This window comes from Polychytrium aggregatum (genome assembly GCF_025602895.1).
Source record: "Polychytrium aggregatum strain JEL109 chromosome Unknown BJ171scaffold_25, whole genome shotgun sequence".
NCBI lineage: Eukaryota > Fungi > Chytridiomycota > Chytridiomycetes > Polychytriales > Polychytrium > Polychytrium aggregatum.
The window spans coordinates 90,706-115,717 of NW_026516227.1; the positions used below are offsets into that span (position 1 = coordinate 90,706).

Genomic DNA, 25,012 nt, shown 5'->3' on the forward strand with positions numbered 1-25,012 from the left:
GCACGGGCCAGGAGGTGGATGTGAGGCAGAAGCGAGGGAGGTGTCTGAGCGGCACAAGCCATCTGGGCTCCTCCTCCCAAGGGCCAGTGATTGGCGAAGGGGCCTTGGCCATGATGCTCCGAGAAGGGCCGCGAGTGATCCATGGGCAGGACCGTGGGAAACGCGGGCCAAGCCGGGGCGGATGATAGGGTTGCGCCGCAGGGCTTGTCGCCAGGGCTTTTCCTAATGCGGCCGGCTGTGTCCGCGGCTCTCGCGTGGCCGCGGCGCCTCCTCGCGAGGCACGGCCAGTCGCCCTCCTGTTCTCTTGCTGCTCGTTTCCTGCTCGCTTGCTGTTCGTCTGCTCGCACCGCTGTCGACGCCGAGCATCCTCCGGCCCACCACCCGACCGCCAACGACAGAACGCATCCCGCGGTGCCCCCCCATTCTGCGGCCCTGTCTGCTTGGTCCTGACCCGCCTGTCACTCCGGGACCCTACGTGTCGCTCCGTCGCTCTCCTCTCGGGCGGCAGTGTTCGCCAGCGTCGAATCGCAGCGCATCGTGTTGCCCATCCGAGCCGGGCTCTACCGACGCTTGCATCCTCCGCATCGCCACGCCAAGCCAAGGCCGCTCTCGCTGCCCTAAAATTTCGGCCCAAGTTGCTCTGGGCTTTGGTCACCCGGATCTTCCACCATGTTCGACACGCTGCTATGCTGCGGCTCATGCTACAACCATGTTACCATGGTCAACAACGTCTTTCCCAGCCAGCCTGGTGAAGAGGGCCCCAAGCCAGCGAGTCTGTCGCTGCTCGTCAACTATGCACAGACAAAACCCCACAAGTTAACCAAAATCGGCGTCTATCTCGAAAAGCGGCTGGCCAAGGACAAACGAAGAGGCAAAACCGGGTGAGTGGAACGCCGATGCAGCGGCTGCAGCCTTCACCGGAGCCGCATCCGGAGCAGCTGTCCAGGAGCCTTGCCTTCCATATCCTTAGCAGTAGCCGGATAGCGTTGGCACACCCGCTCCGTGCCCTCCGCTGCCTCCTCCGCCGTCCTGGAGAAGCATCGGGGCAGTATCTCCATGCGTGGTGCGTCTCGTTGGGATCGATGCTCAAGCGACCGTCTCTTGTCTTGCTGAAACGCATACCGGTCTCCTCTCAGCTACATCAAAGTGACTCTCGCCATCCTCAACAAGCTGCTGGCTGAGTGCCATACCCATCTGAACCTGATTTCAAAGTACACGCTGAGGATCGTCATGGAGATTCTGGACTATCCGGATACCGAGCTGATGTTGGATGCCACGAGCACCGTACGTGTCTGCTCTGGAGCTGTGCTATCGATTGCGTGTCGTGCAGCCAGTCAATCGACTGGGCCGTTCATCCGCTGCAGCCTTCTCGGCCCATTGCTCAGAGCTAGCAGCGACCACTGCGTGCTCTGGATATCTCGGACAATTCGCAACGATGGCGTCACGTCCGATGCGCCTTTTCACACATCCACTCTCCTTATTGCCTTCCACAATGCAGTTTGTGATCTTCAGCGAGTACTACCAGCACGAAATCACCGACCCCGAGTTTGTTCGACTGTACGTGGAGCTTGTTGGCAAGTTCTGCGACAATTGCGAGTGCAACTCCACAGACTCGCTGCTGAATCACAAGTAAGCGTACTTTGCCAACTCTGCGCTTGAGGGTCGTGCTTGCGCATTGATTCCCGTCATTGCACACGGACGCTCGTTAGTGCATCGAGTGCCAAGCTGCGTATGCCAGTGCACGCTGAGCGTGGCTCAGATCAGTGATCAAGCCCCATGCCTTTGACGAATGCGCCGCTGACATGCTTGTTTCGCCTCCGCTGGCATCCATCGATAGAACTCGAATCTCTGGATTGAAGGCCATCCAATCGATCGGATCCAACGACAATTTCCTCAAAGATGCATCGGTCGAGCAGCTGGTCAAGCGCATGATCCCATCCTCCCTGCACAACCTAACCTACACACAATCGAATCGAGATCCCCCTAAGGCCACGTAAGTCTTCTTGCGAGTCGGAGTCTATGGAATGTGCCAATAATCGTCGGCACGGAACATCAACAGCATCCGTCTCTCGATTGAGATACGAGCTTTGTTTAGATCCAAACCGCATCGTGGGGTGTGTTGCCTTGTTCAGCATGCATTTGTCAACGGTTTCTCATCCCGCCTTCTCAATGCGGTAGCATGAATACTGCTATGATGTCGCACTCGCGCGCCTCCGTGATCGATCACCTCTTCAACGACGATGAGCTGCACCAGGTTGCCTCGAGCTTTTTGAAGGAAGTGTTCCGGCGAACAAATGTCAACAACATCAAACTGCTCTCCGACACGGTCTTTGGGTAGGTTGGCGATCTTGCGATATCCCGCATGATGCCATGATATGGAGTGTCCATGATGCAAAATGCCATGCCCATACTATGATGCCCCTTATTTTGTTGTCTGCATTCGCCAGACTTTCCTGCCCGGAAACCTGCCGCATGTTTTCCAAAGAACAGTCGGCATTAGTGGCAATTCGATTGCCACCCCCCACACTTGCTGACGAGACAACGTTGCTGACGAGACAACGTTGCTGATGAGACAACGCGCATATGCTCTCGGTTTTACCACCCAGCTTCTTCTCGGAAAACAAGGCGTGGAAGGCATCCGAGAATGTTATCCGGGCGTTCGAGATCATAACGAGTGCCGTTCCCGTAAGTCAAGCATCGTAGACTGTGTGTGCATCCGCATGGCCCAGGCCATCGTGACGCTCGAAAACCAGCATCTGTATCACAGTCCTCATAACCATCCCTCCACCGCTCTGAAACTCAGGATCAATACCGCCACGTTCTCATGAAGCGGATTCTCGAGCTGCTCAATCATGAGGTTGCTGGAGAAGATGCAGCTCGATCCACGCTCGTCCAGACCTTGACGCTACTGATTGCGGCCGGTGGAAGCTCGGCGGGTCTGTCGCCTATGGAGCTTCTCGAGGCGCTCGTTCGGCACCTGATGCACACAGTCACTGTTGGACACGGCGATTCCGTGACTGAAACCAGGAGCCAGCAGCGTCTGATCGAGGCCATTGCTGCCATGAGCAAAAACATTGCGTATCCCGAGCAGCCCAACGAGATCCTTGTGTATTTGATCAACCGCCTCGCGATCGACCCAGCGGCCCCAACGACCACCACCCCGGACGATCAGCAAAACTGCACGCGACTGGTGCTTTTCAAGACCATGAACTGCTTCTTGGTGGAGCGCATTGAGATGCTGACCAAGCGCGACTCTCCCAGTGGCGGTCTGGGGCAGACACGTCGCCAGTCATTTATCCGCTCTCCCTTCGACATGAATCTCCTTGTGCCACTGCTCAAATTTTACTACGACAATCGCTCAGGTGGGACGCTAATGGGTGGAGCATAGAGCTGGATCGCCCTGACACCGGAAACACTCAACGCTTTCACTGTTGATCGGAGCGCAGCCGATTGACAGCACCTGACTCATCATCATACATTCGATAGATGTGCGACATGGATTTCACAAGTTCATGTATTCGCTGATGACCCTTGAGGGGATCGAGTCTGGGTAGGTTTCCGCCGCCAGCACGCGGCTCACGGCTGTCCTTCCCATCCTCGAGCGCGGAGGTCAAGCAGCTTTTACATCAGCCGTGACTAAACTGTGCTATCGCCCTGTGTAGCTCTGTGTATTCTCCTATCGCCGATCGATTCTGTATCACGCTCTTCCGCACCCTCTACGACTATGCTCAGAATCCATCGAATCTGCCTGCCGACTACGTCGCCATCGGACTGAGCTTTTCCAAATCACTCACGCGCTACTACGGCGAGGCCCTTCTGGGAGTAACCCCTGTGCTCTTCAAGCTCCAGGTGCGCACTTTTGGGCAGGGACGAGTCGATACGTATGCGAGCGCGCTTGAAATCCCAGTGGCAGGCACCATGGAGGCACCATGGGTGTCAAAGTCTGCTTGTCCAGCGCTCTCAAAGCACCGTGAACTTACCGGCAGAGGCCACGATGTCGGTTGCTTGCTGATTCCCTGCTCATCGCGGTTCATCCAGGCATTGCTTCAGCAGGGAGCAATTGAGTTCCCGCGACAGCAGCGCGGCCTCAACAATGTTATCATCGGGGTGTTCTTGCAAGCCGCTAGCATCTTCAAGAACGCAAGTCTTGGCGCATATGTGGAGCAGGTAGGCATTTCGTCATGTGTCCTTTCAGCGGAAGGCCCAGCGAATGTGTCTGATGGATCCAATCGGGGCTTATTTTGTCAGGTTCAGCATGAGCTGTCAACCCACCAGTGGGCTCCCTCGATCGAGATCTCGTTTGAAGCATACGAGTCGCTGCTCGGCAAAACCTTTGAGTATGTATATACGCTCGGATGCGGCGGTCTGATACCCCAGCCGAAGGAACTACGAGCGGGCACATGGTCATCGGGCTGCCTGATCGAAGTGATCCCGGCGAATCGGAAGTGATACGGGTAAACCAGTCATGTTCGGCCACCCTGGCTCACTCCCTACTTGAATTGCAGCGACACCGAAGGTTTGAGCTCGGACTATCTCCAGCCGGTATCGGTCTTCCTTTCCAGAGAACGGGTGATTGATATTTTGAGCAGCGAGCCGCAGCTCAGCATGGTTAGCGATCTGCGGGTCCAACTTGCCATCGAATACAATCCCGAAGAAGTCGAACAAGGTACGGGCGGCATGATGGCTCTCCTCTCCTCGGGCACTTGATGCGTCGTCGCGACAGTCTGCCACGGCTATCGACAGTTTATTCTAACGCAGCGACTTTGACACAGCGCTTGCGGCAGGCGCCTCACGGAAGCGACAGAAGTCTCTTGGGCGGCTAGCTCCCGCAACAACGTTCCTCAACCCCGTACCAGGCACTTCGCCCACTCCCGGCAAGGGCACCTCGCACAAGTCCAGCACCGTACGTATTGCTGGTGGTGCTGCGCGACCGACAGTCCGATACAGCCGCCGACGATACACATGACGACTGCCGTTCTCCTCGACATACTTTAATTACTCACTGTGCATTCTCTTTTCCAGAAGGTGGAATCGTCGCCGATAAAACTCGAGGAGCTCAAGGAGGCTCTCGGTAGGTGGCTTGTGGCGCAAAGTGTAGAAACAGCCAGGCTTGACTGAGTTGGCCGGTGCATCTGTATCGAACGCAGCTGTTGCGCCGATTGCAAGGCGGTAGTCGTCCTAACAGTCCGCTTTGCACCCCCGCCTCCGCCTCGCCAGCCGGACCCAGCAACATTGTTGTGACCAACCCGGCAGCCGAGGCGCGCGACTCGGTCAGCCCGGCGAGCGATCTCGCCACCAGAGTGGGTATCACGAGCAGCGTCAGCGCCGGAAGTGGCTCATTGAGCCGGGCTGTGGCCGATCCCATCAAGGACGTCAAGAATATCCTGGGCTCTATCAAACTCTCCACCGCGTAAGCAGCTTGCCTCGGGCCAGACTTTTGCGCTCCATATGCGGGGTTGATTTAGCTGGCGATAAGGTGTTCCGGAGTAGAGCGCTTCGGTGGATGTTGCTCCATGGATTCGCCTGACACAAATGGGAATTGCCTTTGTTTCGCGAATGACAGCGACAAGTCCTCTGTCCGATCCGAATCGCCGTCGCCCAACTTCAGCTCCGTGAAGGGCACCAAGCTCTCTGCATCAGCATCCACCACAGCTCTTCACGCCAAATCACCCAGCATCTTGCCGCAGCGGGCCATACAGCCCCAGGTGATCGGCGAAGCTCAAAATGGATCCGATGAGACCGTCGATGGAGTTCCAAACCGCCGTGTCGACTCTGATGGCAGCCTCGCCGACGGCCGAGCGTCGGCCTCAAGTCCCCTGGCGCTCGCGCTGCCCGCCATTCGGCTCAACAAGACCCCAAGCTCCAACAGCATGTCGAGCCTGCGTGCCAAACAGCCACAGACCCAGCTCTGATTCGAGATCCCTTGTGGCTGATGTTGCTTGCTGGAAATCGATCACAGCCGCAACGGCTGCCTTGGCGCGATTGTGCCCGAAGGCTGCAGAGCCAGCCCCAGAGTCCATGCACCTCGCTGCTGGCTGTCACGCAGCAGCAGGCCAATTCTTTCCCGTCTTCCCACAAGGTCCAGTCTTCGTTTCGTGCTGTCTCTAGATTGGGCACCTTTATGCGTGCTAAATTTCGTTAGAGTCGTTCCTGTACTTCTATCTATCGCCTTTGCCTTTCCATTTGCCGTTATTCCGAAATCTCTCCTTCTTTACGCCATTGTTTCCGAGTATCCTTCCTTGTGCCCTTTGGATCTCCAAGGCAATGGCTGAATACACCTTGGCCCTCTCCTCCTTCATCCCATCGCCGAGCGCGGCCCAAGGAGATGCTCCGCATAACATTGAGCAGGATGATCCGTGATTTCTTCATTTATTAGCGACAGCGAGTCGCCCAGAGGGAAGAGATCGGTCCGCCAAGTGTGCCCAACATCTGGTGGGTGTCGTGTATGTCGAATCGTCCTCGTCGTTGGGATCGTCGCGGGTCCAGACGCATATGTCCTCTAGTTCAACTCGGCCGCCACGGAGGCATTGGCAGCGTCTTTTCGCTCCTTGGCGAGCACGCGCATGCGACGTTGGTAGCTGGAGGGAGAAGGAGGGGGGAAGGAACCAACCTGTTCAGAACAATACGGATCGAGAGGACGCCAGGGCTGCATCTTCCGCAATCGCCAAACATCCAACGGCAGTGCTAAGCCCCTGTACATCCGCCGCATATGCGTGAGCTGGCAAGCCGACCCCATGGGTCAGTAATCAGTGCAGCGAGTGCTTACTCGTCGTATTGGCACTTTTGCCACGCCATTCTTTCGTTTTCGCAGTGCCACGGGAGGTAGTAGCTGTCGATCCGGCAGCGGTTCAAGTCGGGCAGGAGATGGGCACAGTAGTCGCGCCAGGCGTGAGGGATCTGAGTCTTGTCCAGCTCGGCCTGGGAGATCCGCATCTCTATTTCAGTCGGGGCACCCGTTCCGGTGGAGGAGATCCAGCGATCCACAGGTTGATTCCGAGGTTGGAGAATTGGTTTTGGGTGCACAGCATTCGAGTTGAGCCAGCAGATTCAGCACGTTCATCGGAGCAAAGCATGAAGCGCAGTCGAACCCGGAACGATAGCGATAGTAAACGATGGGTCAGCGTCGCGGGAGAGACTCGTTCCGGCATCCGGACAGTTGACATCGATAGACTTGGCAACCCGATGGGGCGAGCTGCATCCCGTTGTTCGCATGGCAAAATACGATCTCGGTCGCCGCGCAGGCCCGAACCGCCTGCCTCGGAGGCTCTTTGACCCACATCAACGCGCGCTACAGCATTCCCGGCATTTGCCTTGGACTCGAGCGATGTATCCTTGCCAAGATCGCCGATGGCAGGGCGGCGCCCACCCCAATGGTCTGGGGTCATCGGGTCAGGGCGCGGGATTGTTCCCCGATGCGAGCCATCGCGGGGGTGCTCTCCAATTGCGTGCTTGCCACCACAAACACACATGCACGACGACAGGGGCTATGGATACGACGCATACTGGGGGGAGCGATGTCGTCCTCGTTGTGGTGATTTGTCATGGCGTCTGGAAGGGCCGGCTTCGGGTCGGGAGAAGGGGATATGGGCGAAGGACGGTCAGCGCCTGGTGCAGAGAAACGGCGGTGTCGCTCGGGTTTGAGCAAAGACGACGAACAAACCGGCGTGCAGCCGGATCGAGCCGGGCAAATAATGAACTCATTCATTTGTGTGGCGCGCAGTCGGGCCATTGCCGGGAGGAGCTCTGTGACACGCGAGCCACACACACACCCTGGCGATCGAGGACATGCTCATGACGGGCCGCGAGTGCCGTCCAGGAGGCACCCATCTTGGCCCATGGTCTTTAGGATCCACTTATATTGTATCCCGAATATCGAGGATGAATGGACGCTTGCGATGTGGAACAGCACTTGGTCACAGCAATACGGAATGCCACTGCGCCGCCGTGCCGGGTCGATGATTCTGAAGGGATTGAGGGTTGCCGTGATGGATTTACTCGTCGAGTTGGCACTGAGGTATACAAAGTGTTTATGATATGGACGAAGCCTGTGAGAAAGTAGCGGACGACAGGCAGCAAGACGTGCAGTTCGCTGTGGCGGGTGATGCTCCGCCTGCACGCTCTCGGGATCCATTGAGCCCGCCAATCCCATGCTCAACCCGTTCAGAGCACATGGACATTGTGTACGATGAAGGAGAGACGCACACGCACGACAGAGAGCACAAATAAAGAAACTCACCAGCAATGCAACGCCTTTGGCTATCCAATACGCAGGCGGATACGAAGTCGGCAGGTTGATCGAGACAATGAAGTTGGTGGACTGCCCCGTGGTCGAAAGCGTTCCGGCTCGCGCCGATGTCTTGTACAGCGGGCAGACATAGAGGGTGCTGTCGGCTTGGGGAATCTGGGTTGGAATGAACCTGAGGAGAGGCATGGTCTACGGCAGTGATGGTAGCGATGGTCAGAGGCGGCGATGGGCAGCAGCTGATCGCAGCAACAGCCGGATCATGCGTCGGTGCGCTCCAACGGAGCTTGTTGCTGGTGACTCCTGCGTCTTTGACCTCAAACTCACCGAAAACATCTCCATGGGAAACGAGTCGTGAAGTGACCGTTTGTCTCGGTCCCATCGTGCACCTTCGATAAACAGTCCAGACACAAACACACCGTCATGATCCGGATAGGTGATGCCCTCATCGTTGCCTTGGCTTGAGGTATATTCTCCGCTGCTACCAGGAGCAGACTCAGAGCCATCAGCCGCCGCCGGTGTTGCCGCTGCGCCTGTGTTTCTCGTCGTCCGGATCGATTCGCCGTCCTCATAGTCGGAGACTTTGTATGCAAACACAAGCGTGTCGATTGGCACGTTGTACTTGCGTGCATGGTTTTGCAGAACTCCGGTCAGGAAGCCTACATGAAGTCATGTTTATGATCAGACGATGAGCGAAAGTACTTGGGTGTCGATATGGTACCGCCCAAGGCAACGCATTCGGAGAGGGGACTGGTTCCGTCCAGCGCTACCCTCCTCCCTCAGAACGAAAAACGTCTCACTATCAAGTGCAGCGATGTTAAATCCCCCCCCCGAAGCCGCGGTACTCCAGAGCGCCGGGGATATTGTGCTGGACATCCATGCATGCATGCACGCATTTCATATTCCAAAGGCGCCGGTCAGATCACACGCAGCGACGAAACGGATTGATCCAGTCTCTCGTACCTTGTGGAAAGTAAAAGCCAGAGAGCCAGAACGACGCGGGCTGCCCATGCTCAATCCACTGATTTAGTTCTGCCACTCGCTTGTGAAAGTCCTTGACCCAGCCGCCCAGCGGCTTCAGAGATGGATACGAAACCGCCGACCAACTCGCCGGAACCTGACAATTATGTCGCCACCAGGTTATGGTTGCGGAGGATAAGTATCTTTGCCAGCGCTAATGCGTCCCTCCCCCCACGATGCGCACCCACTGATTTCGATCGACGAACCTCGTTATTGAGCAAGCTGCGGAACACCTTCTCGAGCTCGGAGCTCATCACCACCAGTCCTTTGACAGCCTTGTTGAGCGACTCGAGACTGGCTCGCACAACCAGATTCAGCTTGTTGAATCGCACGGTTTCCTGCAGCAGCACCGTGCTGAGCGAATTGAGCATCCGGCCATCTTCGTCGCGACGGAACATCTCCTCGAGGATCTTGCTGTTCGGCGCGTCGCTGTCTTTGATGGCTCCCTCGCTGCCGGGCACCTCGACAGTGATCGCCCCAGGCCATGATTCCAGAATGTTGGTTGCGATGTCGCTGACCATCTGATCGCTCGATTTACCGCCTCCAGCCGACATGAGGCGGGGCTGGACATCGAGGACAGTCTTGAGGAGTCGGCGGGTTTCCTGAAGCTGGAAGCTGATGTTGGCATTTTCGTGCATTCCAAAGACCGAGGGCTCCTCCGTATAAGGCAGCGACTCGATGTAGGTCCGAAAGCTTGCAAGATCGCCATCAGGCGGCGCGTAGTACACCCCCGAGGGCGAGAATTTGTAGCCCTCCTCGAGGATCTGAGGATTGTAGTACTTGGCCAGAATCGATTTGAGCGTGCGCCGATCCCAGTCGTCCGTGACGCGGCCGCCGAATGTGATCTCGCCCGTGAGGTACGTGAGTGCGTCCCAGGCGACTGCCTTGTGCTCCTGCAGAAGATTCCGTAGCATAATAATCGAAACCTCCAGATCCGAGTTGCTCCAGTCGTACATGATGTTCCATCCGAGGGCACCGAATTTCTTCCGCTCGTGAATGATGGCGTTGAAGAAGCACACGCCAAACAGCAACTTGCGGAAGCGCACGCCCTGCGGTGGGTGTTCGTCAAAGAGGTCTTTGGAAATATCGGCAAAGCTGCGGGCAAGATTGGCTCGCAGGCCCTTGGGGGGCTCGTTGGTGATCTTGACGCCCTCTTGCAGCACCGCCGTCGGAAACACCTTGGACGGCATCGATGACAAAAACAGGCGAAAGTTACGATGGATATCTGCCTCGGGGCTCGAGAATTCCTTGACCATGTTCTCGAGCTTGGTCATCCACGACGCGGCCAGGTGGCAGTTCTGCAGGAACACCCAGTCGCCACTGACCAGGGCGCGCCGAACAAGATCTTCTGCGATTGGTCCTTGTCCCTGTCCAAGCGAGATCATGTGGAGCCGGTCTTGCATCTCAACATCCTTGGAGGCTGCAAACTTCATTAGTGCTGCGGTAGGATCTGACCCGGTCGAGAGTATGAAGATGAAGGGTGTCTGGTAGTTGGTGTCTTGGAAGGCTTTGGCCAGGTCCAGGGGCGGGATGTCGATGAACTCAGAGCCAATGTTGCGCTTCAGAAAGTCAATGACGGACTGGACGAGCTTCTCTTCGCGAAGGACCCGAACCAAGATCAGCTTTTTGAAATCGCTGAGGTTGCCCTTGGTGTCGCCCGGAATGGCTTCGAAAAACGGTGTATCGGACTCGACCATCTTTTCCCAGTCGCTGGTGTATGTCGACATGTGCTCGACGAGATAGCTATACTCTGGGATCGATGCAGCGAGGTCGCAGCAGTTCTGCCACATGTAATTGGAGAGCCAGCGGCAGGTGGGCTTTGGCGGCAGCTCAGTTCTCAGCGCCCCACCGCCCCGAAGGAAAAAGTTCCACTCGGTGTCGTCGATCTGCTTGCGCTCGCGCATGATCTCAATGCAGATCATGAACGAATAGATCATCTTATGCTGCTCAAACAGCCCGCGAGAGACATTCGAGAAGATCGTGAATGTAATGTTGCTGCACAGGATCTCGATGCGGCGCAGCAGGTCGTCCGACTTTTCGGAATCGACAATGCACCTGCTGAAGAGGTTCTTGAAGTACTTGAGCGAAAACTGATACATCGAGTCGATCTCGGACAGGTCTGCGATCACAAAGTACAGTACCGAGCCGCGGATCGCCACGGGGCGATATCGCTCGCGCGCAATATTGATTTCCTTCTCGGTCTGCTCGGCCTGGGCTACGCGCTCCTTGATCGCGGCAGAGGTGACCTTGGATTGGTTCAGAGTGTTGATCAGCTCCTCGTCGTCGAGGATGTTGCCCTGGGAGTTGAACAGGAGCTTGAGAATCTTCTCCTCAATGTCCTTGAGCTGCTTCTTGTCGTTCGCAATATTGACAATCAGTGAGTTGCGCTGCTCCTCGAGCTCGGGCCGCTCGAGCTTCACGACGTCTGCGAGCAGCTGCCCCTCCAGGCCGGCCTTGGTGACCGTGAAGTTGATGATTGTGACTTTGATGCACACTTCCGGCAAATAGTGCGGATTCGCAAGCTTGGTGGTGATATACAGCTTGAAGTTGCGGTCGTACTCGACGAATGAGTCTCCGAGCTTCATCAACAGTCGGCCACCCTGCCTCACAGTTTGCTTGAGCAACAAAGGCTCAAGAGCAGGGTCGAGTTGCTCGCCCACGTCCTCCATCAACACGGGCTGCCCCGTGCGGATCGCATTTTCCAGAGACCGCAAGAACTTGGAGTCGCTGAGCTTGACAATCTTGAGCTCGTTGCCCTCCATCTTGCGGATCCAGTTGTTAGCCTGGCCCTGGGGATCAATCATTAGGGGCCAACGGCGACCGCGTGTGACAAGGATACCGTTTTCGATCGAGAGCTCGTCTGCGGGGAGACCCTGAATGTTCCAGTCCCGAACAACCGCGGGATCGGCAAGGTGCTCCATCAGTGTAAAGTTATCCGACACCGGGATGCCGATTTGCTTGCAGCGCCCGACCCACTCCTGAACGAGCTCGATGCGGTACGTCGAGGTAAAGGCGCCGTAGTAGGCTACGCAGGCCGAGCTCAAAAATATGTTGCCGACCAGCGCCTCGATCTGCTCGCTCAGCCGCTCCACGGACTCGGTCCAGCGGATCTGTTCGTCTGCCAGAGCCAGCGTCAGCTTGCTGGCCCGACCCAACCGCCGGGTGGTTTCCTCCATTTTATCCGAGAGCTGCTTTTTGGTTGCAATCGAGGTTTCGTATTTGTTCTTGAGCTTCTGCAGCTGCGACTCGACTTCTTGCAGAGCCGCGGTCTTCTCGGCGAGCTTGGCCATGGTGGCTTCAAGCATTTGCTGGGCTTCTTCGAGTCGCTTGCGCTTTGGAGCCACCTCCTTGAACACGCGCGAATAGAGATCCATAGCAACGACCCACATGCACATGCTCTTGCAGGCCTTGGACACTCGCTCGACCGCCTCCGGGTTGAAGTTTGGGTTCTGGATGTACTTCTGCAGCTTTTTCTGGATGGCCTCGGGGATGTTGTCTTTGTCGTAGTCTTGCATCTTCTTCATGAACTGTGAGTCTCCCAGCAGCTTTTTGGAGTTTTCCCAGTCGGGCTTGACCTTGAAGAGCAAGCAAATGGACTCCATCACCATGAGCACCGCATCAGGTGGTTTCGTGAACACCTTCAGCTCCGCAATGTCCTTTTTGTCGAGAGCCTCGAGGGCCTTGTATGCCGACTGCAGAGCGGGCAGGGCTTCGTCCAGATCCTTCTGCGCTTCGGCAGCAATGGCCTCGGTCGCAATGGCCTTTTCGCGGACAATCGCCTCCTCCTCAGACACCACTTTCCGCACCCCGTCTGCCGTTTCCTGGTCCTTGGCAATCTTGACCATCAGCACCTCCACGTCCTGGGCGCTCTGCTTCAATACCGGGCCGAGCTGCTCGAGCTCGATTTGCATGTTGGCGACAAGGTCGTTGGTCTCCTGCAGCTTGTTCAGGCCGTTTTTGAGCCGATCACGGGAGGCCCCCAGCTCCTTGCGCTTCTCCTGTAGCATCGCAACATAGAGGTTGATGAGCTCCAGGTAGCTTGTTGGCGTCGTGTAGTACTTTCTCCTCAGCGCTGTGTAGAACTTTTTGGCCATCTCGCCCACGGAAGAGTGGATATCGACGCACATCGAGGCGATCTTTTCGCGCATCTCCTCCGAGCCAAGATCGACAAACTCAAAGAATCGCTGCGACACCGATAGCAGGGCATCTTTGGGCCACTCGTCGAACCAATCGATTGTACAGCAGTTGACCAGCGATGGAAACATGCGGCATCGGTTGCGGAAGGTATCTCCTACGGGGCTAGTGGCAAGCACAATGTGCAGATTGTCTCGGACACGGCTGATGAAGAATTGGTAGACGCTGTCACGATCCTCTGGCAGGCCCTTCTCGCGGGCTATGGGCCGGAGATCGCCGAGGACTTTTTCTCGCTCGTCAAACTCGAGAAGATTCGGAACCTCTCCAGAGTTGAGGATGTTGTTGATGTCCTCCAGGAAGGACTCTTGCTTGATTTGGGTGTCCGAAAGCAAGAAAACCGTGTTCTTGCCATCGACACCGGCAAGGCGATACACTTTCTTGATGTCTTCACGCCACTCGACATCTCCATAGGTTCGTGTGAGCTCAATCTGCAGACACTGGTAGTCTGACATGTGGCAGGCCAGTCGAGTCAGCGACTGCTTGCCCGTGCCGCCAACCCCGACGAGCAGAGCGTTGCCTCGCGGTTGCCGAATGATGCGGGCGATGCGCGTGATGTGCTGCTTGGCGTCAAGGAAGAAGATGAGCCTCACGTCCTTGCTCATCGTGACGTTGTATTCCTCGAGATACTCCTCCAGAAGCGTGTTGAGTGCCTTCATGTCCGCCAATTCAACGTAAAGTCGTTCCTCGGGCGGCACGCCGCGCTTTCCAAAGTCGCCAAACATGATCGGTCGCTGGCCGAGCGTCTCCTTTGGAATCTGAATCGAAAAGTTCTTCTCGACCAGCTCGGATAGCACCTTGTTGTAGTATTGCCGATCGGTGTCGTCAATCAGACGGTCGTGGAAGACGCGAGACGATTCGTGGCAGAACAGCTTGGCCATATCCAACCGGGTCTGGATGGTCATGGGCTTAACCTGCAGGATACCCTGGATGACTTTGGACAGGTCTCGCATGTTGAAGGTGTAGTGCGACTTTGCTGGGGTCGGCAGCAACTCGGTGCACATGCGATGGTAGATTTCGATGGATGAGTTGACAATTGCCTCTCCTGCTGAGCGCACGTCGGAGGTGAACGGTTTGAGGAACCCTTCGACGATCGAGCGGAAGATCTTGGCCAGCGACATTTCGTTTGGTGTGGGGATGCTGAACAAGTTAAAGTGGCGGATCAGGCGGGGCGTAACATGGTTCCTGCCGCCACCAGGCGGAGCGCAGGCCGCCACAATCTCAACGTCTTGAATGATGGTCCAGCCCAGCTTCTCGCGATCGTAGAAACCACCAAAGTCCAGGTACTGCCGAATGAGCTCGATCGGAGGCTGGGATCCATATGTATCGAGCTTGGGCATGTTGAGATCGTCTACAAAGAGCACGAGCTTGTTTGAGCCTGTTGGTGCGCCCAGGATGTTCTTCCGCTTCTTCTCCAGCTTGAGTTCGATCTGCTGCTGCGTTTGAAAGCTGCTTGTTTGTGCCGAGAAATTGAGGGTGACTGACACATAGCCATACTTTTTGGAGCATCGGTTGAGCAGGTCCTGAACGATGATGGATTTGCCGACGCCAGTGCTGCCCGTGAAGAGCGTAGGGTAGCCAGACGAGAGCAGGGCCTCGAGAAGGTAGGCGTATTTGACCGTGTCGGTCGTGGGCACAATCATCTGGAAGTACGGGATGTCGTCGGAATACTTGAAGGCAGGCACAATGTCATCCCACAGCGCAAATCCCTTGGTCTTGATGTCGATGTAGTAGCAAAACACGTTGTTTGAGGACGGCAGCTGCAGATCGGCAAGGGGCGTGGTCTCGAGCATGTCGCGGAGGAAGGTATCGAATCCATCTTGCTCCCCGTTCGCCAGATTCCCGCCGAGTGCCCAGACATAGCAAAAGACAAAGATGTGGCTGAACAGGATCTTGAGGTCCCCGATACCGAGCGAAAAGTCAATCTCGGTCCGGCGATTCACAAAGGTTTGAATGAGGCGACACAGGCTCGCGACAAGATTGATGTTGACACTCTTGATGTATTCCTTGCAGAACTTGCGGACGTAGCGTAGACCTCTGTCGACATAGAGGTCAAAGAGAGAGACGAAATACTCGCACAGTTCTTGTTTGATGTGTTCGGGAAGCCGCCGGGACCACGCAAGCACAAACGGGCGCCATCCCAGATCGACCGGGTCCATGTACACCATGCCGCAGCGACTCACGGTTGCAGGCGATGCAACAGCCAGATCCATAACCTCAAAGAGCATGTGCATCTGCGGGGTCATCTTGATTCTCTCTCCGTTGATAAGAGTGAGGAGCTTGTTGTCGTCCAGGACCGTATTCATGTTCTCGATCCAGAGTGCATCAACAGGGCCGTCGCAAACTGTCCACTTTTCATCGGGGGACGTGTCCTGGACTTGCGCACGGAACACGATGCCGATCAAGCCGTCCTTCCACTCCATAGTTGCAAGATTGAATTCACCATAGAGCTCGTTCATTGTAACGCACTAGATTTGCCGAACAAGCACCAAATCTGTCATCAGCAGTGTGGTCCGTGCCTCGAAAATGCCAGGCGCCTCGCTGCTGGGTCATTGAATCATCCCCTCCCCAATGCAAAGCACTTGTTACTCCAGCAGCCACCAGCATCTCTGCCCACTAAAGACCATGCCGCTTCAACAAAAGTTTGAGAGCGAGCGGCGCTTTCAGCATCGGCACTTGCCTTTGGATTCAGCACCCATGTCTTGACGCGCTGATAGTCGTTACCAGGGAGGTTCCGGTCGCGAATCCTTGTGAAGCTTTCCTTCAGCAGCTCGTAGCAAGTCGTCTTTCCGCCTCCCGTGGGCCCAACAAGCATGACGCCATGCCGGATGCGCATAGTCTCGGCCAGCTGACATATTCGCGTAATGAAGCTGTCCACAACTTCGAGTGATCGCTCCCTCATCACTTCCTTGATGACGATGACCAGATCGCCAAAATCGCGCTCGACGATCTTGACTCCAGGGAAGAGATCGCAAAGAATTCCTTTGAAAAGTCCGACATCCTCGGCAAGGAATTTGGGCAGATTCGAGTCGCGTAGGGATCGAATCAAGACTTCCTCTTCGCTCAGCTCCGGACTCGCTCGCTTGAGGGCGCCGGCCATGATCAGCACGGACTTGACGGCCCGCATGCCAAAGTCATAATGATCTTGCTGCGAGAGCTGCTCCGAGCAGAGTTTGTAAAGATTCACGACCTTGCCGGAAAGAACCTTGGCATTTTCGAATCCCTCCGAGAACAACATGATTTCGGCAATCAGCCCGTAGTCTGCTCTTCCAAGATAGACGATGACGTCAGTGAGGCGGTTAGTACAGGCCCCAAGGCACTCGATTAGCCACAGAATGCGATGGTTTCGTTGAGAAACGGAATAGCCCGCAAGTTCCGTTGCTGCCGCGATTCACAGACCTGGAATCATCATCGCTATCGGACGAAACAGCGCCTTGAGGTTGTCTGGGAGCTCGGTGCGTCCTGCATAGCCCGGATTCATGGTGATAAACGCCGTGCAGGTTTCAATCAGGCGGATTTCGCGCCCTTCGAACATGAACTTGAGTGCCTTCATGTCCTTGGCATTCTTGATGGTCAGCAGCTGCTGTGCGATCACCGAGAGCACCTCGATGTCGATGCGGTTGAACTCGTCGAAGCAGCACCAGGCCCCCGACTGTGCCAGACCCGCAAACATCTTGCCCATCATCTTGTAGTCCATGCCGTCCGAGCAGTTAAAAACAACGCACTGGCGGGCCATGGCCTTGGCTAGATCCTTGACGGTCTCGGTTTTACCTGTTCCAGCGGGCCCCACGGGCGAGCCGCCGAGATTGAGCTGCATGGCACCCGTCAGAGTCAAGTAGCAGCGATCCGTCAGCGGCGTGATCACAAGCCGCGGCGAGCAGCCAAGATACTCGTATCCGTAGTTGAAAAGCGAGCTCGACATCTTGACGTGGCACGTATCCGCCTCGGAATCCCAATAGTACCGCTGCTGCTTGGTCCATTCAAAGTCGCCGAGGCCATTGCACTTTGTGGCAATGAGCCCGTGGACAATGTCGCGGTTATGGACGTCGATGGTGATCAGGGCGCCGAGAATCGCTCGCTGAATCTTGGTCAGGTCGCCGCGGACAAGTGCCGCAACGTTGGTGAGGTTCTACGCACGGTGGTCGCAGCACATGCGGAAGGGATCGGCAACGCGACAACGGTCAACGGAATTCCATGAAGTGAGATGCTCGCCGCAGCCACAATAGCCATTCGCAAGGCCAACGCATTTGTGGTCTGTGAATAACCCGATACCCTCCCCCACGGCCAGAAGTGCGGCGCTTACATGAATACACTTTTGCTTGACCTGAACCATTCCCTTGACTGGATCGGCTGTCTTGAGCACGTCCGTGATGTCCTTGCACCACAGGATCTGATTGCCAGTCAAAACGACCTGCCCGACATGCTCTCGGATCCAGTCGTTGCGCTTGGGCTCCTCGTACTCGGCGATCGCAGTCTTGATGAGGCGCCTGAGGACTGCCACCATGGCCTCCTCGACGCTTCCTAGCCAGGCCTCGACATTTCCGCGCGCCTTGATGGTCTTGTGGAATGGAACGCGCTCGCCTTCGGGAGAAACCATGGCGGCAATATCGATGCTTTTTGGGTCGGCTGAAGAAAACTCCAGGCTCTTGATGGCATCGAAGCATTTGCTGAGATGGGGCTGGACTGCCTGGGGGTTGCGCGTCTGCGACAAGATCTCGAGCAACTCCTCGTTGGAAAGAAAGTAAAAGCGCGGGAACAGCAGCCGCTTGCTTTCCAGATAGTCTTCGAGGCACTTTTGGATCTGTTCCAGCAGCACGTTGTTTTGCTGCATCATTTCGAGAAGCCCGGGCATGGTTCCAGACTTCATGGCATTGGCGTTTCGGGACACTTTCCGCATGACGTCTTTCCACGAGCGATCGACCTGCGAGAACATTCGCGCCTCGTCGGGCAGCTGCCGCTGAATATCAGGGGCCGAGAAGATGCTCTCGAGATACAGCCAGTTACGCTGGCATGTCATCCAGGCCTCAAGAGTCTCAGCAAAGAGCGAGAGCTGCTTGTCCCACCGCTCGACCTCGGCCTTGATCGGCCCAATGAATCGCGAGCTCTTGATGGTCGCGATTGTGACCTGGCTGTCCTCCAAGAGTGTCTGGATGTCGTCAATGGCGCCGAGAATGAACACATCCTTGCTGTCACGATAGCTGATGACAATAAACTCGGCCTCGTTCCACAGCTTCACGACGCGGCCGAGCATTTCCTCCAGGGCTGCCTCGGAGCCAGCCTGTGCGGAGACGTTGCTGATTTCCTCCTTGAACTCAAACACGCGCAGCTCCATGAGCTTGCCCAGGGTGAAGGTTTCGTCCTTGATCAAAGTCTTGCCGAGGGCATCTTGAATCTTGTCCCAGTGCCGCTGCTTGAGTGCCGGGTTGCGAAGATCGACGATGGTAGGATACATGGTTCGGTATTCCTCCACCATGGACTTGAGACGTGGGACGACTTCGTTGGGCGGAAGACCTTTGTCGAGGTTATAGACGGTCTTGAGGTAATTCTGGATCTGGGCACTGATGTCCTCGGTATTGAGCGAATCAAAGCTTTGATCCTTCCAGCTCCTGTATCAGTGCCCGGGAATATGGTTGTGAGAACATGTCGCGCGCGTGGAGCGACACTTCAGAGGACTCTGCGCTGGCGCTGACCGTGCGGCTGCCGCTCTGCCAAACAGCGCGATATCGGGATGGGCGGATCTGTGAGCGCAGGGATATTCACACTTACACCGTGAGATCGTCCCAGTCCTTCAAGCTGACCCACAGCGTCCTCTTCAGCTCGACTTCCACCTTGGTCTCCTCAAGCTCGCCGCCTTTCTCGATCTTTTGCTGCTGCTTCCCGCTTTCGGCCTTTTGTCGCTGCATCTCGGCGATTGACCCGCCGCTTTTGAACAGCTCGCCCCACATCTCGTATCGTTGCTTTAGAACCTCGACTTTCTCGAGTTGCAGGCGAAGGTCTTCCAGGAAGGCGATCACCACCTCGCTCTTGGCTCCGCTGTTGAGAACCATCGGGTCTTGGGCGCGGTTGCGGATATCGGACACCTCGGTCATCAAATCAGAGACGGCCTTCTCGAGATCCATGGAGAACTTTGTGATGTTTTCTTCCTTGGTGTCGGACGCCATGTCGACGGCTTCCTTGAGTTGGCGAATCGTTGGACCGAGGGTTTGATACATAGCCAGGTCGGTAGGCTGGATGGGGACGTGATGGACCTCCATCAAGTTGTACAGACGACTAACTTCGTCGTAGAAGCACTCAACGAGCAGCATGGAGTTTTTGACTGGATAGAAATGCACGGCCGCCAAACGATACAACATCAGTCGAGGTGGCATGTTGAGATAGCGGCGCTGGTAAGCCAGCACAAGTGCGTGAATGCGAACCGAGAAAGCCCTCCTCCCGCATCGTATTGCGCCACATTACTGTCCACTGCGACGACCACGAGTGCCACGACAGATGCATACCCTTTTCAAGCCAGCCAAGGTACTCCACAAATCCTTCGACGCTTGTCGGTGGCGTGTTGAGTATGCGCACCCAGGTCTGGACCTCGCCCAGGAGCAGGTCATTCTTGTCTCGAGCTATGTGCGGCAGGATTTTGGCGACCTCCTCGAAGCATCGCTCGGGACTGGGAGTAAGGACACTCTTGAAGTTCGTAGTGTCGATGAGGAGATTGTTGATGATGGAGGTTGTGGAGATTTCGCCCATCTTCTGCTTCTGAATCGAGAACCGGACCAGCGAGCTTTCAAAGAAATCGACCATTGGGGAAACTGAAGCTGCCGTCAGGGCGAATCTCGACGTTCGCGCCAAGGCTCAGAACGTCAATGTCCTTCGGATCCGTCATGGGAGCACCGGTGGCTTGGTTGGCTTCGGTCTCGCGCTGCACAAAGTCGGCCATCAAGAATGCCGAGATGCCTCCCTCGTAGCTCTGGCTGTTGGACGTTGCCAGTAGATAGCCGATGCGGCCGGCCGCCGTCTCAAGGGCCTTCAGGCCCACAAAGTTTTCGTTCTCGATCCACATCCTGCGAACCTCCTCCCAGGTCTGCATCCACCGAGTGGAATTGGAGAACATGCCGACGAGCGTGCCTCGGATGCGGCCGCATATCTCGCGAAAGTATCCGTTCTCGATGATAATGTTGCCGACCTGTGGGCCCTCACCATATTCCGTCTCCTCGAATCCTCGAACAGAGGAGTATGCTCCGCCGGACATGCTGGACGGATCCAAGTACGGAATAGTGTTGCTCAGGAGTGACACCTTCTCGACGGTCGACAAGTACAGCTTGATGAGGTTGTCGACGAGGGTTAGGTATTCCATGAGACCTGGATTGAAGTACAGATGCTTGGTGGGAGCCGTCTGAGCTATCAGCTGCTCGGTCTTGAATAGCGGACAGAACGTGTGCGCCTTCTCCTTCGAGCCCTCCTTCTCGCCTTTTTTTGCCGCCTTTGCCGGCTCGGGCTTGCCCGGAGCTGCCGCGGCGACGTTGTGGGTTTCGTCTTCCATCTCGGCGATATCAGCAGGCGAGCCGTCGTCCTCGATGATCTCGGTGAGCTCCATGTGCTCCATCGAGTCCTTTACAATGCGACTCAAGATGGTCGGGAATCCGTCAAACCCCTTCTCGATGAGCTCGCTGGTGCCGACCTCGGTTCCCACGACCACGCCGCCGACTTGCACGCCAGGGATCCGCTGGATGTACGATTCAGCCTCCATGGCATCGCCCTCGGGCGCTTCAAGTCGCTTACTGTCGGCTTCTCCATCCCTGGCATCGTGGCTGGCTCCGGTCTCGCCTTCAAATACGACTGGAGCAGGGGCTGGATCGGCCGCGCCGCTTGCGTTATCGACAACGACATCCGCGTCCTTGCAGCCGCGATAGACGTACTTGAGCAGATCCCTGGTGCTCTCTATCGCCATGACCTGCAGTGTTCCGACGATCATGTAGTCAACGAGCTTGACAAAGCGTTGGATCCGACGACACTCGGATCGCCTGGCTGCTTGCTCAGTAAAGGTCAGTTTGCGAGGAACGAGTTGATCCTCCGAAAGCGGCTTTTGCTGTTGCTGTTGTTGTTGCTGCTGTTGCTGCTGTTGCTGTTGTTGTTGCTGCTGTTGCTGTTGTTGTTGTTGCTGCTGCTGTTTCTTGGCGCCCGTCAAAGTGTTCGATGATCCGGATGGCTTTCCATCCTTCTCGGCGGGTTTTTGGGCTTCCCACTCGACCTCAAACCCTTTTTCTTGCAAGCAAGCCACTCCGGCTTGCTCAACCAGCTTGCGGACGTCAAGTTCGAGGGCGCTCAAGACCTTGGTCCCCACCGACTCAACCCACTCCACCTGCTCCTTCTCAAACTCGGATAGGTTGTAGCTGTGCTGCTCCTGGATGCGGACAAATCGCCGATAGATAATAACATCCGCGCAACAGGCTCGGACGTCCAGCAGTGTCTTGCGCAGAATTGGATGCACCAAGAACAGGTTGTCTGAGAGCCGACGCTTGGAAAACAGAATCTTGGTGTGTAGGACCGTGCGCTTCCACAGAGTGAAGCACTTCCACATGCGATACCGAGCAAAGAACGGAATCTTGAGGAGGCTGTGGAAGAGCGCATACTCGCGTAGCCACTGCTTGAGGGGCGTGAAATCGCCGTGACCCTGGTGGTCAAAGTGGGTGACACCCTGGAGCGCAAGCGACGAAAGAATGAGCAAGCACCACCACACAAGCCCGAAGCAAAAGCGCAATGTTGCTGTGTGAGGACATGGCACGCGACGGCGCGGGCAAGCATTCGGCAAGCAATCGCTTGAGTGTAGATATGGCATGCGGGACCGCAAGATCTCGCCCCCCCCCCATCGCTAATAGCGATGTCAAGTGCTCTGTTATACTGCGCTTGATGAGAGATGATGAAGGAAGGAGGGAGGAATTAAGGCTTACCGCAAAGCTCAGTGTATAATAGCCGTTGCTGGGCGACACCTTGGAAAAGTCGACAATCTCAAGATGATAGGGATTGAAGGTGGACTGGCTGCCCTTGACGGCGTCGCTGATGCGATTCATATAGACAAACTCGCCCGTGCCCGGGTTGGCATCGAGATATTTGATAAACTGGAAGGGGTCTCGGTGTGCCGGCTGACTCTGAGCAATGTCTGCGGCCAGGGTCATCGATCCGGAAACATCTAGATCCATGTCGTCGGGTACTTCGGCCTCGGGAGGAGCAGATTCGGACTGTCCGTCTCGGTCGGGCTCGACCATGCGCACACGCTTGGCGGTGCGGCGGGACGCAGGAGCCGTTGCCGAGGCAGACTGGGGTGCGGACGAGGGCGACATGGGTGTCGATGGGGCCGAGGGGATCGGCGGAATCACGGGGGTCTTGGATCGGATGTTGAAGTGAACCTCCTCGGTGACGAGGAGCTCGTCAGTTCCGCGTTTGGGCGGTCGCAGGATATGGTCGAGCCGGGACAGAGAGAGACCCTTGTTTTTACCGCTCTGGGCGTCGAGCCGGTTGTGCGTCGAGCTGGTTGGAACGACGACGGGCTTGCGGGCCTTGAGTGCCGAGTTTTTGTTCAGCACCTGCGGAACGGCTGGTGGATTGCCCGGCTGTGGCAACACATCGGAAGCCAGAGATTCGATGATTTCAATAAGCACGGTGTCAGAAAGCCCCCCCCCTCTCCTCTCTCTCCCTCTGTCCTGCCACCTCTGGTTCCACGCGCAAAAACATGGGTCTGCAGCGACGGTGCAGTACTGTCGCTCACCATCGGGAAGTGCTTTTCCTGGGTCTGGTAGTCCATGGCGTTGCCAATGGGATCAAGGCGACGCCTCGTGGTTGGGATCTGGCGGATCTTGAAGCGCGGGTAATCTTTGGGCTCGGAAATCGTGTAGAGGCGCTCGAGCAGCTCAAGCGTCTTTGGATCGTCTTCGTTGGCATCGGCGCCGGACACGTCGTGGACCTGCACCCCGAACTTTGCCCAGGCAACCGGGCGCGTAGCAGTATCCAGTCGCTGTTCAGACTCCTCCAGCGGCGTGCGCGTCGACGACGTGCGATGGATGAGCTGGCGAGCAGAGGCGGCGGTGGCGGGCGTGTGGTGCGCCGAGATAGGGGTTTTGTGGGCAGCCGGCGATATGCTTGGTTCAGCGGTGCTGCTTTCGGGGAGGCCAGACACGGGCTGATAAGCTGAGGTGTCCATGGCGACTGGGAGCAGTCCAGACCGCGAAAGCAGAGAAGCGGTCGCGTCTGGAGTCAAGAAATAGAAGGGAGAGGTGTGCCGAACGGGCTTGAAGGCGCAGGCAGAACGGGAGTGTGCGATGAGGGCAAATTGACGGTCGAATACGGTGCAGAGACACGCAACAGACAAACGATCGACTCCAGAAGTAGCTCCAAGCGGGGCAGACCCCGGGCAGCGCTGGTTTGGCGGCGTGGGAACGATTCCGCGCCAAAGCAGGGCCCAATCATGCAGGCCAGTCGTGGATAGGCACGAGGAGCGGCAGCGATCTTGGCCAAGAATGCAGATGAGGCTCTGTGTTTTTTGTGTTGGCCATGGTGGACATTGAATGGGTGTATATTCGGGACCCAGAAAAAAAGAGTGCCACACCTGGCTCAAACCAGCTGTACACGGTCAAATCAAAGGCAACAAGCAGTTTAGGCCGCCGATACATGATAGAAAAGCACAGAGTACCATGGCCGGGATCAAGCCTTTGGGTCAGTCGAGAAAGGGTCGCGCAGGAGGAAGAGGAAAAGGAAGAGGAAGGGGGGTGGCGAAGATTGGGGCTCGGGCCCATGAGCATGTCTCAATATGGCCCGCTGTCCGCCACACCCTACCAGCGCAACAGATCAATCAGTCAAGGATATGTAAAAAACCGAGTTGCCTTGCCACAGACAAGGGGTTGGGCCAAAGAATGGCGCACCGAGCTATTTTGCTCATTCGAGGGACTAGCCGTCCGTCTTGGCAGCGGCAGCGGTGGTGGTGGTTGTGGTGGTGGTGGTCACCGATACGGGCTTCTCGACGACCTCCACAGTCTGTTTCTTCTCGGTAGTGAGGCCAGCACCAGTCTGGCTCGTGCGAACGACTCTTCGCCGGGTCGTCGTTGTGGTCGTTGTGGTGGCGTTGGTGGAAGAGGCCGCGGTGGCCACTCTGGATGATACGGTGTCGCTCTGCACCTGTTTCGAGCTTGATTTTGCTCCGGTCAAAGTGCTGGACACCTTCGTATTGGTGCTGGTGCTGGTGCTGGTATCGGTGGAGGCCTTTGCGGCCTTTGCATCGATGGTGCGGCTGACAGTGACGGCGTGCTGTCTGGTGCCGGAGCTGGCGATGAGCGACGCGATCGCTTCCTTACTGGGGATGCTTTCAAATACCGTCGCAGGAGCAGCGGCAGGCGCAGCGGAGCCCAAGATGGTTGTAACAACAGGGGCGACGGCGGCAGTTGCGGCCGATGCGGCAGGGACAGATGTGGAAGCACCAGCGGCTGTGGTCGTGGTGGTGGCAGCGACGGCAGCAGCGGCGGTGGAGGAAGTGGTCGTAGTAGTGGCTGTGGTGGTTGCTGATCCTGAAGGTTTGGCGAC

General features: G+C 56.6%; 3 protein-coding genes across 3 annotated transcripts; 1 reads left to right on the forward strand and 2 right to left on the reverse strand.

Annotated features, from left to right (window-relative positions):
- The first annotated feature begins 319 nt into the window (after window positions 1–319).
- Window positions 320–6,298, forward strand: BJ171DRAFT_568976 (uncharacterized protein). The gene is made up of 15 exons (XM_053113545.1): window positions 320–881; window positions 1,137–1,284; window positions 1,499–1,629; window positions 1,838–1,993; window positions 2,179–2,334; window positions 2,607–2,685; window positions 2,804–3,362; window positions 3,487–3,550; window positions 3,663–4,167; window positions 4,249–4,337; window positions 4,506–4,666; window positions 4,773–4,903; window positions 5,023–5,071; window positions 5,218–5,410; window positions 5,564–6,298. The coding sequence occupies exons 1-15, from the start codon at window positions 670–672 to the stop codon at window positions 5,910–5,912; spliced, it is 2,982 nt and encodes a 993-aa protein (XP_052965334.1). The 5' UTR covers window positions 320–669; the 3' UTR covers window positions 5,913–6,298.
- A 201-nt stretch (window positions 6,299–6,499) lies between these two features.
- On the reverse strand, window positions 6,500–6,933 carry BJ171DRAFT_425523 (NADH-ubiquinone oxidoreductase B18 subunit-domain-containing protein; the record flags this gene model as incomplete). Its single annotated transcript, XM_053107725.1, has 2 exons — window positions 6,500–6,578; window positions 6,767–6,933. The coding sequence occupies 2 exons, from the start codon at window positions 6,931–6,933 to the stop codon at window positions 6,500–6,502; spliced, it is 246 nt and encodes an 81-aa protein (XP_052965335.1).
- A 901-nt stretch (window positions 6,934–7,834) lies between these two features.
- On the reverse strand, window positions 7,835–23,639 carry BJ171DRAFT_568977 (dynein heavy chain and region D6 of dynein motor-domain-containing protein; the record flags this gene model as incomplete). Its single annotated transcript, XM_053113546.1, has 15 exons — window positions 7,835–8,009; window positions 8,237–8,434; window positions 8,570–8,901; window positions 9,206–9,359; window positions 9,469–15,921; window positions 16,071–16,834; window positions 16,877–17,582; window positions 17,757–19,041; window positions 19,094–19,191; window positions 19,222–19,769; window positions 19,951–20,200; window positions 20,283–21,465; window positions 21,700–22,139; window positions 22,393–23,052; window positions 23,208–23,639. 15 exons carry the CDS (start codon window positions 23,637–23,639, stop codon window positions 7,992–7,994), a joined length of 13,521 nt encoding a protein of 4,506 aa, XP_052965336.1. The 3' UTR covers window positions 7,835–7,991.
- Window positions 23,640–25,012: the final 1,373 nt, after the last annotated feature.

Coding starts and splice junctions, on each gene's coding strand:
- BJ171DRAFT_568976 (XM_053113545.1), top strand. CDS start 670: ATGTTCGACACGCTGCTATGCTGCGGCTCATGCTACAACCATGTTACC. Junction 2,686..2,803: donor TCATAACGAGTGCCGTTCCC/GTAAGTCAAGCA, acceptor TCTGAAACTCAG/GATCAATACCGCCACGTTCT. Junction 4,904..5,022: donor CCTCGCACAAGTCCAGCACC/GTACGTATTGCT, acceptor TCTCTTTTCCAG/AAGGTGGAATCGTCGCCGAT.